Source organism: Oculina patagonica, chromosome 7 (genome assembly GCF_052425735.1).
Source record: "Oculina patagonica isolate OP01 chromosome 7, crgOcupat, whole genome shotgun sequence".
Lineage (NCBI taxonomy): Eukaryota > Metazoa > Cnidaria > Anthozoa > Scleractinia > Oculinidae > Oculina > Oculina patagonica.
In genome coordinates this window covers 17,418,156-17,436,534 of record NC_135764.1, presented here as the reverse complement: position 1 = coordinate 17,436,534, position 18,379 = coordinate 17,418,156, and the positions used below count along the sequence as shown (strand labels likewise).

General features: G+C 36.3%; 1 protein-coding gene across 1 annotated transcript in view; it reads right to left on the bottom strand.

Annotated features, from left to right (window-relative positions):
* Positions 1-2,626: 2,626 nt before the first annotated feature.
* The window catches only part of LOC144661482 (adenylate cyclase type 5-like), a 36,816-nt gene continuing 21,063 nt past the window's right edge, over positions 2,627-18,379 (bottom strand). Inside the window, exons 14-24 of the mRNA XM_078522262.1 lie at positions 15,853-15,969; positions 14,378-14,494; positions 13,852-14,021; positions 12,643-12,745; positions 11,560-11,601; positions 9,167-9,286; positions 8,198-8,344; positions 6,760-6,852; positions 3,989-4,103; positions 3,532-3,656; positions 2,627-3,356 (exon numbers count right to left, since the gene is read on the bottom strand). Coding sequence (XP_078378388.1) covers positions 3,222-3,356; positions 3,532-3,656; positions 3,989-4,103; positions 6,760-6,852; positions 8,198-8,344; positions 9,167-9,286; positions 11,560-11,601; positions 12,643-12,745; positions 13,852-14,021; positions 14,378-14,494; positions 15,853-15,969 — 1,284 coding nt within the window. The 3' untranslated portion in view covers positions 2,627-3,221. The remainder of the gene's footprint in view (positions 3,357-3,531; positions 3,657-3,988; positions 4,104-6,759; positions 6,853-8,197; positions 8,345-9,166; positions 9,287-11,559; positions 11,602-12,642; positions 12,746-13,851; positions 14,022-14,377; positions 14,495-15,852; positions 15,970-18,379) is intronic.

Below are 18,379 nucleotides of genomic sequence, written 5' to 3'. Positions count from 1 at the left end.
TTATCTGAAATTATCCAATATTTCATCAATATATTGAATAATTGCACCTTGACATTTGAGTGACATCTGTAGAAATAAATTAACCACCAAACTAACTAAAATATTTTAACTGTACTTAAAACAACAAAGAATTTCTTAAATAAACACCAAGTGTTCCTAATCTGTAAAAGTACCTTTTAAGCCTTACATGTACATGGTGTTTAATTGGTAAATCTAAACTTAAAATTAGCATTTTAACTAGTCTTGATGTATCCACAAGAGCCTATTGAATTTAATACAATAACAATAAATACAACTACATGTACTGGTTTTCTCATGATACCCATTATAATAAAAGAATTTACTTTCTCACTTACTTAAATGATCTCTTAATGTTTTTGAGACTTGAACAGGAAATGGCAGTGGTTGCCTCACTAAAGGCTGATTTACACGGTACCATTTTGTCGCATGCGACATGCTTGCGACATGCTTACGACAGGCCTACGACACGAATTGTGTCGTGTAAATCAAATCTACAACTCGCTTACGACTGTCGCAGGCGTGCCTTAAGCTTGTCGCATGCAACAAAATCGTACCGTGTAAATCGGCCTTAAGGTAGTTATAACAGCTACTGCTGTATCAAGATCCTTGGCTTCCTGATTGCACATTTTGAGGGGATGGGAGTTACAAGAGGAGGAGAATAAATCAAAACATACAATGGCTACTAACAGGAAAATCGACATCTAGCAGATCGTTATAAAATAAAAACAAAAAAGAAATGTGCATCAGTTGAGATTACATTGTTTAAATAAATCACAGGAATTTTTGTGTTTACACATTACACTTTCAGGGGAGTTGGAAGGTGTATGTTTTTCTATCATGTTGCACTACATTCCAGGGTTTTCTATCCAATACACTGCCAATTGAACAGACCTATTTTCCCGTTCAGCTCAATTATTGAAGAACAGAACATTCCACTGCTATGAAATATCAGTTAGGACTATAGTAATTTATTCTATAATGTAATTTTGTATATATGTCATATATACACCTAATTGCAATAATGATGTCATATTAAAAAGAAAAATGAAAAAAGCCAAATAATAATTAATTAGCTTAATCATTATTAGCTGGTAGCATTTACAGGAAACTCTCTGGTATATACCGGATTAAAGAAATGAACTTATTTTAAAATGATTTTTATTGACTGGCTGGTCTACCATAAAATGATGCTGGCTACTATAAAATACTCCAATGTACATTTTAAACCCTGATGTATACATGATTAAGCATCTGCATGCAATTTTTTTTAGACCTCATAGATACTGGTATATTGCATGTACAGTGTAGTAAATAACCTCCAAAATGTTTCAACCATATTTTCTATCTATTACCCCCCGATTAATTTCTGTGTGCTTTATATTGTGTATAAAGGATGTTGCTGTTGTTGAAAAATCAGACTATATGCATGCCTTGTCTGATTTCATATCCATTGCTCAATTTTATGGAGGAAAATGAAACAAACAACATACTAGCTTTTTAATTGAAATGTAGGGTTAATGAAATGGAGTGAACCAATTAACTTGCATTTGTTTATGTCCCCACAATTACGCTGTGATATTACTTAAATAAATAAACCTCTTTCTGGCTTGTTGTTTCTGCACCCTTCACAGTTGCCCTTGAATCTTTGCTTCCTGACCAACTTATATTCCTTGGGCATTACCATCAATCATATCAGATCACTGAGTGGGGCTTATTGACTAATAACACATTTGATGTCATTAACCTGCAGGAAATCAGAACTGCTAAATAATATCTATCCTTAGAAGGAAACAAACTGCAGTTGTCTATAATTCTCCCAAGAGGTTATACTACTAAATTGTTTACCTGCTTATAACATTAACTGACATGCACCAATTCCATACACCTGAAAACGAATCACTTTTAGGAAAACACACCAGCTTGAGAGAAAGAAAGAAACTGGTTGAAAAACAAATATTGTAAACTTGTATGTGAACATTGTATTACAAATCATATGATTTTTAAGTAAAATTAAATTCACTGATAGTGTGTGAATTAAAATATTTTAAATAGAAGCCAACAGCTGTTAAAGAGAAACATTAATTTTGTTTTCTTTGCAATACAGTAGTACCCGCGAGTAAGAACATAGTGACTTTTTTCCAGGTTAGCCTAAACAGGTTCTTATATAAATGGTAGTTAACACAAATTTTGGCTATTCAGGTTCGTAAGAGGTTCTTATTTTCTGAAGAAACTTTACATTGATGCTTATAGAGCTTTTAGTGGTATTCGGCCTATTCCTGGTGTAAAATTTGCATACCACATACCGTAAGTGCTTATGTAAAAAGAAAGCACTTATTATTTAGAATACAGTCAACTCTCTCTAAGACGGACACCTTCGGGACTGGCTGCAGCTGTCCATCTTAGAGAGGTGTCCGCTCTGTAGAGAGTCGAGGTAACATGGCACCAGTAATTCTGAGATAATAAAGCTAAGCCTTTGCACAATGCAACAAACCTTTGCTGACTGCAACAAGACTAAAATAAAAAAGGACCGTATTTGCTTGTTAAAGTAAAAATGGCTTCTACAAACTGTAATACTGTAAGTAGAAAACGACCTCTTACTTCCATACACGTAAGCAGATAATGTCTGTGAAAGCGTCATGTGTGCTTAGTAAGTTTGGTATACACGTATCCTAGGGCGCTGACTTACTGCTTTAGGTCAATACGAAGTTTGAAATTACCTTCACTAATAAAACATGATAAAAAACTTTTCTCAGGTGTCCTGTCCATCTTAGAGAGGTGTCCGTCTTATAGGGAGTTTGGTTTAAGTAAAATGACTGAAAAACGGCAGGGACCATCACCATGTGTCCGTCTTATGGAGGTATCCGTCTTATAGTGGTGTCCGTTAAGAGAGAGTTGACTGTATGACATTACATACATGCGAATGCTTTGTCCAAACTTATTTCCCAAAAGAAAACACTTTTAATCAATTTTAGAAAATAAGAACCTGTTTTCAAATTATTTGAGGCTAAATAGTTTCTTATAAAAATGGGGTCTAATTTACAAATTTTAGGCTAACAGGTTCTTAAATGTTAGGTTCTTACTCGCTGGTTTTCACTGTAATTGGAGAAAGGCTCCAGAAGCATGGTATAAAAAATACTCTTAGGTTATGTATACTCAATTTGATAATAAATATCATAACAAAACCAATCAGGAGGAATGTACTAATTTGGCTGATCTCCTTCTTTACCAGTCATCCAATATGTGACCATTTTTCCTTTTCCTTTCACTGCTACTAAGCCACGGCATTCAAAGGTGTAGCCACGTATAGACAGAATGTTATAGACACTTTGTGTGACCTATTAGATTGAAATAAAACAAAATGAATGAGAAGTGTGTGAACAGTTATCAGAAGTCACGTGTCTCATTAGACTGCACTTTCTATGGGTCCATGTTAGAACCCCTAGTGATAATCAAAACATCTTAAAATTCCAACTTAATTTATATATCAAAATAATAGCATAAATGCCAGACCTGTATGTGTTTAGCCTTTCCAGTACTGTACATACGGCTGGCGACATTAACTGTGTCACCCCAGATATCATACTGGGGCTTGTGAGCACCAATTACTCCAGCAACAACGGGACCAAAATTTAATCCTGAAAAAAAGACATACTTGAATAAGTTTCCAACACACTGAACTCTCTCTTTACAATGCACTATTTCTTCAGCATTATTAATTTCATTATTTTTTCCTCTAAACTCATTTGGTGCACATATAATACAGTTTAGCTCAATTTTTAAAATGAATATCAAAAGTCTATGAGCACTGGTGTTACAATAGAAACTACCATAAAAGGTACTACAAAATAATGGGCTTATAATTAAAAGAAATATAATTAAAACGTTTTTATTATCAGAATGATTTTCGCATCTGATATTTTCAGAAGGTATTTTTAGATGTTTGTACTATAAGCAATGTTACACTTACCAATTTTCATTTTGAAGTCATTGAAAGAATGCAAATTTATGTCAGCAAGTTTCTTTTTCATTGCCATAGCAAAGTCCGCCATTGTAACTATATGACTAAGTGTAGCTAGCTTCTCCTAAAATAAAAGTATGAAAAATGTAAGGTTTACTATAATATATATATCTAACTGGATTTGTAAAAACGTGGTCAAAGAAAAGTGACCTGAGTGTTTTTGACCATGTACTTTGCACTGCCATGTGGCTAAAAACATGTCCAGAAAAAAAAAATGAACAACAGCGCTGAAAGGTAGATAAGAAAGAGGAGAAGAGAAAAAAAGACTGACATTCACTTTTAGTTTTTATATCGTCTACTTTAAAGATAGTTTCTGGCGCGAAAAAAATGTGTTTACGCCGGCGATTTGCGCTTAAAACGGTGAAAATGTCCATAGCCTGGTTTTAATAAATCCAGTCAGATATATAATATTATATATAGCAGCAAAAAGAGCGGTAAAAGGTTCCCAATATGGCAAAATGTCACCTGCCAGACAGCCAATACTATATACAGTGAAAGCTCTCTTAACGAACACTCTCGTAAGCAGACAGCTCTACTTACGGCCACCTTGTTTGAAACCCCGTTTTTACTCCCATACAAACTCTGTATTTTTACACTCTCGTAAGCAAACATTCCCGTAAGCCGCCGTGAACACTTTTTTAATTTAAAGATTACGACTTAGACTTTTTCTTTGTTTCTAAGCTCCCGTAAGCGGACACCGCAAAGAAAATCCTACTAACAACCTCTGTATCTTGTTGTAATCAATCAAATTCACATTACCGTTTGTGACAATGATTTTACAGTAATTACAGGACCACATTTTAGTGCTTGTTTTGTCGTCATCCATGTCCGTCCGGTTATAGTTAGCTAGGCAAGTTCCCGTAAGCGGCCATCTTTCCCCTACACCTCTAGTGGCCTACATGAACCATTCTCGTAAGCGGCCAGCTCCAGTAACAGACACTTTTTTCTCATCCCGAGGGTGTCTGCTTACGAGAGCTTCGACTGCACTTGATCAATTGCAAGAAGTGTGGGGAACAGTATGTAGGAGAAACATCAAACTGCATTACAAAATATAAAAGAATATCCCACAGCAAGACATTTTAGGATCTGCGGCCTGAAACATTTCAAACTGAAGTCTCCAGCCAGCTGTAACTGATATGTTGACAAGGTGACCTTGTTGACCTTGACCACAATGACACAAATCAAACACAATTTAACTGACGAAATGAACTTACATTTATAGCAAGGAATGGAGTTTATTACATCAGTTAAATTTTGGTTGGTTTCTGTTTTTGATTGCATGGATCTTGTGTTGACAAATTCAGGAGCTGCTTGATGCAAAAATTGTTGTATAATTCCAAGCTACATTGTATAATAATAATTGAAGGCGTGAGTGCAAGAAACGCACTTTGAGTTTTGGCCAAATTGAAAATTGTCACAAACAACTCCAAATTTCACTTCACTCACTCATGCTGCTGGCCGACTGTGGAGAACGTAAGCTTTGCAAAACGCCTTTGTTCTTTGCATACGTAATTTCTAAAAAACGAAGCTAGATTCAGTGAATTTGAATACAGATCAATGTTAAGCACACGTAAACGAACTTGCCTGCGAAATTTGGAGTTGTTTGTGACAATTTTCAATTTGGCCAAAACTCAAAGTGCGTTTCTTGCGCTCACGCCTTCAATTATTACCGTAAAAACCCACAGATAAGGTGCACCTTTTTGCCAAAAAATTTCACTCGAAAGCGGGGGTGTAGCTTCTCTGCGGGAACATTCGGAAAAGCTGCCGTAAATTTTCGTGAACTGATGCTAATTTATGAAAAATTATGTATTAAATTAATATAACATAAAACTAAAAGAGAGTGCTGGTCATTGCTTTTGCAAGTTTGACAGCTCCTATACTGTTTGCAGTGTCGACAATGGCCTATAACTTTAACAGTAATATTGATACTTTACGAGCAAGAAATACCAAGAGTATTCACGAGTAAGATGGCCAATTGTTTCTTTCTCATTTTGCACTTTGATGGAAAAATTGTCGAACTGATTGCGAAACTCTCTTCATGCAACGAGTTTCCTGACCAATAAATGGCTCCCAAATCTCTTTAATTTGTCGATATGATAGCCACGAAACCCGAACACCTCCATCGCCATCTTGTTTTGCTTTATGTTCTCACCCTAGTCCCATATTTCGCGTCCGATCAAATGCCTGGTTACTAAGCTACGAACGTTCGGCAAACAGTTGTGACACAAAAATCTATAAAAAAAACTGTGTTGAATGAAGAAATACCTGTCAACAAATGCCAGAAAAAGATCACCCATAATATGTCAAAGTTGCTTTTAATTAATTAAAGAGCTCAAATTGTGGGTAAGACTGAAGTATTTTCTGTTTCAATGATCATTGAGTTTAAGTTCGATGAAGAAGACTTCCTAAAGATTCGACTTTGGATTTTCTTTGATTTACTTTAATTTTTACTTTGATTTACTTTTTTCCAACATTTGAGTTGTTAAACTCAGGGTGCGGCTTATCCGCAGGTGTTTACGGTAAATTCACATTTTTTTGAAAGGTGATACTTAATAATAATTATTAAGCATGGCCTTTCCAAAATGCTCTATAGCTTGGAATTATACAACACTCTTTAGCACCAAGTGGCTCCTGAATGGCTTTCGACGAAACAATGGCCAAATTGCTGATATTTTCTTACCCAAAGTGCACCGTTTTGCACTGTGTCTTTTACAACTAACCTGGGATTCAGGCTTGATTCCAGCAGCAGCCATGTATGTTTCACCAATGGTTTTAATCTTCTCTATGCACTGAAAGCGTGGTTCTGACAGAAGCTTAAAATGAACACAACAAAATTAGTGTATTGGCATGGGATTACAGCACTTCTTACAAAAGCGTGAGCACTGAAAATATGTCTGGAATGTTTTTGTTTAGCCAATCACATGCAAAAACTTCAGACCACAGAAACCACAGACAATAAATGGGTTTCCATCGTTCCCGGAGCGATTTTTTTATTTTTTCTTATCGACGGCCACATACGGAAAAACACTGTTGAAAATTTCTTGACCACTGACCACTCATCATATGTGGTCTACTGGTGAACAACGTAAATCTACAATCAGTGACAAAATCTTGGCGCAGTTGCTGTTTTTCTCACTTGTAACATAAAAAAGTTAAGCAATTTCCCCTCTCCTCCCTTTGCAATGTTGCGTAGCATGCAAAAAAATAATGCCTGCAATTGCTGCTTATTTTTGCTTACAAACTGAAACACACTGCACGGTGAGTTTAGGCACATTGCACTATCCAACATTGAAGAGGGGGGAGGAGGGGGTGGGTGGGCCAACGACTTTTGTCAATGATTGTAGATTACTAGTAGGATTATCGGCCCTCAAAGGCTATTTTTTACAGTAAGGTGTTACAAAAGCTTAAGATCTTCTTCATGCTTGCGATGACACAGTGACTGCTCAAACGAAAAAACGAAGATGGTGGAGCTATGGCGCTCTCACCCAGGTCCCTTCTAGTGACATGGAAGCGAGGACCGAGGGCCTTTTCCAAGATCTATGGCGTCAGATTTGAGAGTCGATTGTACAGTGTACGATGGATCGCAAGCCCTCTGGTTTAAATAACTAAAGCTATGGAAACTTGATACTGAAAGAGGTTACTAAGAGAAAAACGTTCCAAGTTATAGAATTGTAGTTAATTTATTTTTCCACGAAACTATTTAACTAGTCTAGGGGCTAGTAGGAGTGTACTTTCACTAGCCCAGCATGAAGTTTTACTAGTCCTGGGCTAGTGTACTAGGGTTAGTGTTGAGCACTGTGTTCTCAAATGGGAAGAAACTACAAGGAGTGTTTACTTGTTAGAGAGCAAAACAAGAACTGAATGTTGTTATGCGACTGATCAAAACCCATTCATTGCCTGTGGTTTCTGCGGTCTTAAGTTCATGCATGTGATTGGTTACAACACACAACAACATTCCAGACATATTTCAAGTGTTCACGCTTTTGTAAGAAGCACTGTAACACCGGTTTAGACAACCTGCAAGGAAATAATCAAGTCTTAAAGTGAAACACTGTTTGACAGTTGGCAGCAAGTTTCTAAACAGTAACTGGTCCAGAAGTTGCTGTCATTGACATACACATTCTCACAATAGTAAAGACAATGCATCCAGGAGCTCACCTCATCAAAATCCACCAATATCTCATTGAGAAGACGTAAACACTCTACACCTTCCCCATTAGCATCCAGCTCGGTATAGAAGTCAGAGAAGTTACAGATACTAGAGAACATGACTATTACTTTGTCACAGGACTGGTAATAAAGTTCCTGGAAACAAATAACGGTTATATTAAAATAGTATTAAGGGTGACAGAAAACTCCAGCTGGTCCCTGGTGGTGTGTGATTCCAACTATTATTTGCAAAGAGCAAGCTGGATGCCCCATTAATTTAAAGTGGGAACTCAAAGTGAACTTGTTTATTTTCATATTGTAACAACTGTTGAAACATAGTCCTCCCCAGTGAGATATTTTCATATGTAACAACTGTTGAAACATAGTCCTCCCTTGTCGTAGATAGAAGTAAAAAAAAATTGTGACAGAATATTCTATAAGTGAAAACAGTTAGGGGTGATTGCAAAAGTGAATCAATGGTTACAATATATCTTAAGTTGCTTTTGGTCAAATATGTTATCATTCCAGTGAAAGAAAATACGTCAAATTTTAAATATGAATGAGTTATGAAAGAAGCAATTGAATTCATGAATGAATTCATTTCCACATATCTTAGCAGGTGCAAGAATTGAAAAGAACACAGGACTGAGATATCACTGCCCTTGACACCTGTACATTCAAAGTAGAAGAATGGGAAAATACAGCTGAACTTTCTTCAGTCTCAAGTATTCATTTTTTAGTTATTTTTGTCATAAAAAATAGTACTAATTAATAGTTTATTAGTTGTTTTCATTGAATGTTTTTTGGGCCAAATTTACAAATATAAAGATAAGAATATAATATTTAACAATAATCAAACTACATAAAATGCTATAAAAAATTATGGTACTCTGTGGTTTCTAATTCATGCAAACATCTTTCACAACAACAAAAAATGAACATAATACCCCGGTATACAAAATTGGCTATAAAACTCACATCATTTTTCTTGGCTTGTTGCGCAAGAAAATGTTGTGCTACATGATCAGGAAGAATGTTGTATAACAATTTTTTATTGTATTCCCTGAGTTGTTCCATTTCTTCTCTTTCTTCTGTGGCCTAAAAATACAAATGAATAGTAGTTCAGTGACAGGTTGATCGAAGCACTTGATCAGAATTTACCACGGCAAGAAGGTATGTGCTTGATTGTAGTTTCATTATAAGGCATTGGAGGTTAAATGTATGTTGTTTGACTGTAGAGTATTAGGGGTTACAAGTACAATATTTATTGCATTGAGTGTTTAAGACGGAATCCACTAGGAAGTCGGTATATAAAGGGAAAAAACAATCAGAAAAAATCCTATTGCGTCCACCCTTAAGGTAAAGGGTAATCCGTGACACAAACAAACAATCAGAGTCTGAGACAAGTACAAGGGGGCAATCACGTGCGGCGCAGTGGATCAGCGGAACTCAAAAGGTGGTGTGGTGTTGTTAGAAAAGATCTGGAAGGCAGTAACAAAAAGTGCAATAAGGTGAAAATCTGGTACAACAATTTCATAGGTCTGAGAAAATGAATATTCACAAGCTATGGGAGCTACATCAGCGTAGTGGTAGCGGAACTTAAAGGGTGGGTGTTGTTAGAAAAGATTTCTTTCGATGAATGGCAGTAACAGCTTGCAATCAGGTGTAAATATTGGTACATAATCCCGGACCTCTAACTATATTTAATGAGGGGTTTCATGAGTGTTTCAAGTGACACACCATTATATAGCCACACATGTAACCCACTCCACTAACTTGCTCTAATGAAGGGCTAACAGTCACAATGTTAGCTTAGAGGTCCCAATAATAATACTTGCCTGCTAATGCAGCACCACAGTTACTGGTACTATTAATAGAAACTAATCATTTACATTCAGTTGTTACCACTGGTATTTATTTATTTATTATTATTTTGGAAATTTAGGTATTTCTTCCAAATACCACTTCCTTGACACCATCAACACTTTAGTTTTTTTTGTTATTTTGTTTTCTTCAATAAAAAAATATTTAAAAAAGTAAACACTGGAATGACAAAATGGAAACTTTACACCTTACAATGACAGACTTCAAAGGATGTATTTAATACCAAGAACGCCCTATTACAGTGGATTTCAGTGCAGTGTGTAGACCAGGTTTTTAAAACATCATTGGTCTGTCGATCGTTCACCCAAGTGTACTGGTGATAAATAAATTTGATTCTGTGGCCACAACTCGTTACAGTATTTTTAACTTGTGCAAATTGAACCCTTGTGCAGTAAAGTATTCAGAAATGGCTATGCTTTGCTAAAGCATCAGTCAGAATGGTAAGGTAAAGTCTGCATGCCCATCAGGCAGGAGCTTATCCCGGTTTCCGTAGCATCAAACGACTAAAAGTATTTCTACTCAGCCCTGGATAGGATGCTAGTCCATCATAGGGTTACCCCCAGCAGGTACCCATTTATACACCTGGGTGGACAGAGGCACAATGAGAGTGTCTTGCCCAAGTACACAATGCAACGACCCTGGCCAGGGCTCAAACCCGGACCGCTCCATCCGGAGTCCAGCGCGCTAACCTTAAAGCCACTGCAATATAACAGGTTTTCAGCAAATAGCAACTGTCACTTTTTTGTCAAAGCCAATGGGTCAAATTAAAACAAAAGGAAAGGAGTGTGGCTCAAGTTGAAGCAGCCGTTAGCGGGAAAAAAAGCTGCATGACAACCCAAATAATGGCTGTGAAGGTGACTTCATAAAACAAAAGGTAACAATAGCAAGCCATAATATGTGGCACGACTGACTTGTCTGACTGTCTCAGCTTTATATGAAATAAATTTTTTGTAAAGATCTGTAAACAATTTAGTTTCATCCACTTGACAAATGCAGAAGTACTGAAATTGAAGTTTATGTTGAAATCCCAGAATTTTTTACAAAAGCCTTTGCCATTCAAAAAAGTTTAGTTTGACCAAATTTGGGCAGGCATAAGATTTAGTAATCACCACGTTCATGGTCACCATTTGGCAATGATCGATGGTCAAATGATGTTTCAAAACCCCAGTTTACACATTGCACTGAAATCGGCTGTAAAATTATTAACTTTTATGAAGGGAATCAAAATATACTAAATAGCTTGGTTAAAATTTTACAGGGCAACGCGCCTTACCGTGGCCACCCAACAAACTTTTTTACAAGCATCATCTTCTAATATTTTACGTTTTCACTGCGTTTTGTTGATAAATATGATGTTACAAGTATCTATTCAACTTTGCAAGGAGGTGTGTTTTTTACGAGAGCACACTTGTAAAAAAGTTTGTTGGGTGGCCACAGTAAGGCGCGTCGCACTGTAATTTCCATAAAATTAAAATAACATAATTCACCTGGAGTTTCCACAAGAAGTCAAGTCGGGATATTTCCTCATGCTGTTGGCAAATAAATCAAGTTTAAACTTAACCATTCTTATCGAAAAGCACTGGTATTTTTTTATTGGCAATCACCAGCAACAAAAAACTAACACAAGACAAAACAGCCAACTGCTGTAATAAAGCCAATCACTCATTCCCAGGGAGGGTACTCTAAGTATACATGACGGGGGGGGGGGTCCAATGAATTTTTTGGGTTAAAAATTTTCACGCTCTGTTTTTTTTGGTTCAAGAGATCTGTCACATATTCTTTTAGGTCTTAAAAAACAGCGTATTTTTTGGGGTGTTATCTCCAAGTGAACTTTTCGTTTTGGGTTTTTGTTGCATCACTGGATCAGATAAATATTCATTTGAACTTTTTTCAGCGACATGCATTAGAAAGTTCTGCTTAATTGAATAAATCAGTATTGAGGTATTTAAGTCTTGTATTTTTTTGGGTTGAAAATTTTGATGCCAGGTATTTTTTGGGTCTAAAATTTCAGGCTTGTGTATTTTTTGGGTTTGCAATAGGAAGCTCTCTCAGACCCCTCTGTCATGTACACTTCGAGTACACCCCCCCCCCCCTCCGGGCACTCATTAACATTTCCTCTGTATTTTGTTTAACAATTAACATGACAGTTAAGTATCAGACGCCTAGCTATTATATCCACCCTCCTATTAGACAGAAGTTTTAGTCCTGGCAATAGTTACAGACACTTAGCAAAATCCTGCTATGGATATACTGACATCTTATTCAGCTCAAACAGCTTGCTTTTACTCTCATTATATCACATTATATTACATTTCGGTTTTAGCTCTAATTTATAGATTTTAATTAACAGATTTTAATTTATATAATACCTTATATATCTAGTGTTAGGACCTCCATGTAAACCACTTAAGTGATTGGAGCTTTCCTAATAAAAGATTGTTATTATTATTATATCAAACACCAAGTGGCCACTTAGGGCATTCTTGTAAATCTGTGTTTTCCTAGCTTTTTGCAAATGCCTGCTGTATCTTTCTGATTTTAACGTGGATATTTTAACTCCACTTCCTCACCAAGTATGCGTGTGCAGTTAAAGCTAATGTGAACATCACAACAATCACAATGGAAAGATCAATCCACTTGATGTATCCATAGCCACCTGACTCTGACACCAACCTGCAAAGTAATGGTGAACTTCAGTGATTGTCATGGAGTTTACAGACAGTGTATGCTGGTAACTGGGGCTAGGTCACGACTCATGCACATGGCGGTGGACAGGGAATCAACAAGTCTGAAAAGAAGGGGGTCACTTTTATTCAAACTGTCTGCCACACCATTGAGTTCCACACAATCCATTCAATCCTTCTGAGTTTTTTCCACAAAACAAGTTCATTTGTATGCCTTTATATTTGGAAATACTTTTAGGCTTCAACTTTTAGAGCATCTTTTTATTTCAACTCACCGACGCGCAGCCAATTTTGGCTAAACAACATTTGCATACATTACAGGTCGCTTCAAAGATCAAACCCAGAGGAAAGGTCATTTTGCTTACTGCTGGATTTGCTCTCCAACCCCTTATCCACTTTGCCACATAGAAAATGTTGGGTGAACCACTATTTTTTTTTTTCAAATATATGACTCCAACCCATACCCTAACCTTAACCTTATTTACCTGGTTAAAAAAAAATCAACTAGTTAGAAAGAACTAACTAGATAAAATATAAAATTGACTGAGATCAAAAATTAACTGCAACAGATACAATCCAGAAGTTGAACATTTGATACTTCACTCTCAGAACTTTCAAAAGCAAAATTTCGTGAGGTTCATTACAATAGGCACAGCGAGAAAAGCCACTTTTTGCCGCAAATTCGCTCTGAGCAAAATATCGCAATTTTTCGTCGAAAAGCTCCGAAAAGTTATAAATTTCGTTCGCATTACTTTCGCACAGTACGGTAGGTTGAATTGCCATCAGTGTAACAAAATAAGCAATGCAGTGATGACATCAAGTATATACCAGTAATCATCTTTCATTTCTATTGAGACCTGTAATATCTGCAAACCATGCAAAAGGCAACAACTTAAATGGTTAATGAAAAGCTAATAATGATACTGTTTCATAACCAACCTCAAAACTGATCATGTGAAAATACAAATAGTAAACTAAGTTGCAAGCCAAGGAGATTTGTCCATCTTTCCTTGAATACACACATTTTTATTACACTTCTTTGTGAATTTTGAAACTAAACAGTACCATGTGTCCCTGCAGAGCCTCAATACTCACCAACAATAATGAATTTTGTCATGGTTGTTGAAAAGATCCTTGTATACAACTTGTATCAAGACTACAAAGACAGCTGACATGAGGGCTAGCATGGAAAACTTGTGCATTGTGCTCAGCTGAAGAAAGACAGCACAGCCTATCATCACAAGCATGACACTGAAGGTGAAGTACTGAAATATAAGACAACACAACTAGTTCATTTGTGACACTTTGAGTCAGGGCAACATAAAAATGGCCCTGAGCTATGATCAAATTCATCAACTGAAGATAGATTTTCTTTCATATGTGAATTTTGTGATCTTTATGTGAATTTCATGAGAAGTGATGGCTTGATATAGTTTATTTTTACCCCACCCGAAATACTCTCTTGTCAAGCTGCACCATAATTATCACAAAATAAAACCTCCAACATAATTTTCATTGTCAGCATCAAATGACATACCGGTACAACAACTAAAAGCAAGATGGCTAAACCCTGACAAGCCAGTAAATTAATTTAAAAAGCTGGCTGCTGCCAGTTGCTCACCTGAGGGTAGTCACAGTAATGTCCATCAGGATCAAGTCCAACAAACACTTCATGATGAGATTTATTACACCGATCTACTCTTGTTGTTAACTCTGCTCTGTCAAGGTCACAACCAAACTATCAAAACACAAAAAAACAATTTTTTCAAATATTTTTCAAATATTTTTTTTGGTTGTGGCAAAAACAGAAAATGTGGACAACAATCCTTTACCTGGTGCCTTGGCAGCCCGAGTAATAAGGGGTAACGGCCTACTAACTAGCTACAAATCCCCCAAAACCTCTTTTTAACCTTAGCCTTTTTTCAGTAGATCTTACTTTACAGCTTTGTCTAAAAAGGAGCACTGTAACTAAAGTTTTGAAAAATTTGACCAGAATTTGTTCACAGTTACCTGAATTCTGTGTTGCTGTGAGTTGGTTTTAGTTTGCTACAAATTTATTTTGTTTTGCCAAAGTCAACTTTCTTTTGCCGGGACTTTTTATTTTTCTACAACACTCAGAGACGCTCTAGGATTTTTTAACAGTGCTTATTAAATGGACTTTATTTGATGAGCCGCCTCTTGATTTAAGAAGAAATCAAAAAACATTTTAAATGAAAAATCAACATAGGTACTCAGCTGTAGGGAAACATCTCCGAGAAAGTCACAACCTCGACCAAGCAAATATGAAGGACAATTTAACATCCGGAAAAAAAAATGCAGAATGTCTGATATACGAAAGGCTATTGATCAAAGAAAACAGACCAGAACTAAATATGCAAGTGGACTCGATCTGTGCAAAACTTTCGAATAAGCTGACATTGTTCTAATCAACTGACATTACTATTCATTCTCATGTATTGACACTCAAACTGCTATATATTCTAAACTTACAACTTTATAATTTGCATTTGATAATGGCTACAGAATCACGACGAAACACCACGTTCTAGCATTGAGTCATCTATTCTCGTTGATTTCAACAGAATCAGAGTTCATTGTGCAGTGACAAATGTGAACAAAAACATCTTAAAAGTTGCCTTTGCTTGGGTCTTATATTGTGTGGTTCCAGAAAATATCCATTCCACCACCACAGAGGGAATTGAAAATTCCAGAGGGTGGGGAGGGGGGGGGGGGGGCAAAGGCCCAGAAAATTCAGGAGAAGGGGGGTGTCAGTGAAATTATGCTTTCAGATGGTCAAGTTCAATGTGGTGCAAACTAGTTTCAAAGTCGTTTCTTAACTACTCTGCAAATATTTTATACATAAAAAATAGCTGCCTTGGTTTTCAATACACAAAGTGAGGGATCTTACCCCCTGTGGTACTGGTAGGGATTTGGCTATTTTCTGGAACCACACATTACAGCTTTTAAATTCTTTAGTCACTGCTAAACCCTTGTTATGAGCTAGAAGATTACAAAGGAGCACAAAATAGATGCAGAACTACTGTGTGTGACATTATGTTTGTGTCTGCTTCACATGACAGATTTCGCTGTACTTACAAAGTTTCCTATGGCTGCAATGTAAAGCATTAGGACCAATACAGTTGCTATCACTCTGCAACTGCTTTGAGACTGTGCAACTTTACTTGAAATGTTCCTCAAAACACGTGGTGCATTCTAGTGAATCAAAGAGAAAGGAAAGTTTAGTCATAAAAGAGAAGCTACACTGAAGTGTGGCATCACCAACAATTTGGATGGGTCAGCAGAAGATGATTTGATTTATACTTCAGCAGCAGACAGTTATGAACTTGACGATTCATTTCAGGAAGAACTAGAGAACTATTTGGACTAAAAGTCAGATTTTGAAAGTTCCTTTGTTTGAAAGACACTGAACACTGATCACATCAAAACACTAGTGCTGTGTGTACAAAATAGATAAGCTTAAGTTTAAACAGTGTTGTCCACAGGTGATACAGGTAAAACGGCAAATTTACTTTGTTGTTAGAAAATGTGTTTATAATTGTGTTTTTAATGTTTATGCATCAACAATATTTTTTTGCATTTATGGGTTAAAAATTAGGATGCATATATACACAGGGGTGCATAACACATGGTTAATACTGTAATATTGTTTGGACACCCCCAATTACAAATGGTGTTCTAGGTAATCCACAAACACAATTTTGAACCCATTTTGGAGGACCTGTAAACAGCTGCATCTATATCTTGTACATGATACATCAGAATACACATTAACAAGTTTTAGTGCCACTGATTAAATTTGCGTCTTTCTTATCTAAGCCATTTTAAAACTTAAACAAATACTCAGCATGAGAAAAAAATGCCATTTACTGTTTTTAAATAGCTCTTTACCTTCCAGAGATATTCAAGTTTTTAAAATACAGTAGAACCCCAGTAACTCAAACTGGGATAACTCAAACAACCCGCTAACTCGAACTAACTTCCATTTCCCTTGGACCCACTTTTAGTCATTTTTACTCGGCTAACTCAAAACCCCCGCTAACTCGAACTGTTTTTTGTTTCCCTTCAGAGTTCGAGTTACCGGAGTTCAACTGTATGCATATCAACTGTATGTGACACATGATGACATAAGCGAAATTCCATACATCTCCCCTAGAAAGTGGCTTCTGTCGTTCCAAATTGCATATGATTTATTGCAGAGGAGCTTGGGCCACGAATGGTTTCGTTGAGGATTATCACTGGGATATTGTCCTTTTCCCAAGGAAAAGACGGAAAATTGGGTACTTTTTCAGTATGTATCTAAAGAGTGACCATCAAAGCTTTTGAATTTGAGGCATGGGAAAAAATGGCAAACTTTAAGAATTACAGCTCATTTCATGAACACAGGTCGGCATTCTGACTGCTTGAGTGTGCAACCTTTCACTTTGCTTTGATGGTTGAGAGCAATTTTAAAATTAGCATATTATGCTCATTTTCACTCAGAAAACAAAGCTTACATGAATATGTAATATAAGATTAATAAAACAATAAACATTTGATATTTCAGATCATGTTATTAACTGCGTGGCGCAGTTCTTGCTCTGCACGGGGTTTATTATTATTATTATTATTATTATTATTATTATTATTTTTCGTTTTGTCAGTGACCTGTCCCAGACCTCCACTCGGTCGAGCTTGAAGTCACGCAATGTTTAGAAGCTATAAATCAGTAACAAATGGAAAAAGTTTCTCTTTTTTTGTCTTTATAAAGTATGTTTATTGTGAACTATTCCATTTTGAAGCGTTTAGTCCATGGAAAATACTAAATTTCCACGCTTTCAAAGAGAAATATAATTTAGCGGGCCAGAATCTGTGAATAAATACCATTACGTTGGTGTAAAAGAATGTGCTGACATGACAAGTTTCACTTTCGATCGGCTAGAGCTCAAGTCAGGTAATGTTTTAAAGCTATTATAAGCTAACTATCAAATCTTTGTGAATCCTTTGGTCTTTACTAAACAAATTTATTGCATGTATTTATCTTTTAAGGGTAATCTATTATTTTTGGGCCTGTGTCATTGAAAGGATTTTAGAGATAAAAAAAAATTCCCTTCACAAACATGCCCTGACTTGTACCGCTTACGTCATTCGGTATGTTAGGGAAATACCCTCTGTTCTAAAAACATCTTCAGTGTCCGCGCGTGGGAATTCGGCCAGAATTTGCATATAAGAAAAATTATTAATCGCGGCTAGGACAAGTCAACCATGAAATGTCACACAAAGTTTGTCAGACGCTGCATTTTTACAAGCGCCTATTGTAATACAAACTAACAGGGTCAAATAAATTTTGAACTGTTGAAGAGGTTCAAAAATAGTACTTACTTTATAGAAACTGCGAAACATTGTCATTGGGCCAGTTTTCAGTTTTATGTAAATAAGGAATACTGTCGGAATTCTCGCGGATACTTACGTTCCTGGCGTGAAGCCAAACGTTCTTATGAACTGATCTTGCAGACCCAGGGGAAGTAATTGAAAACTTTCGCCTGGTTTCACGGATCAGGATCGTGGGAATTAAATCTGGCCAGCATATAGCATTAGCATATAAGAAAAATATTTAATTGCGGAT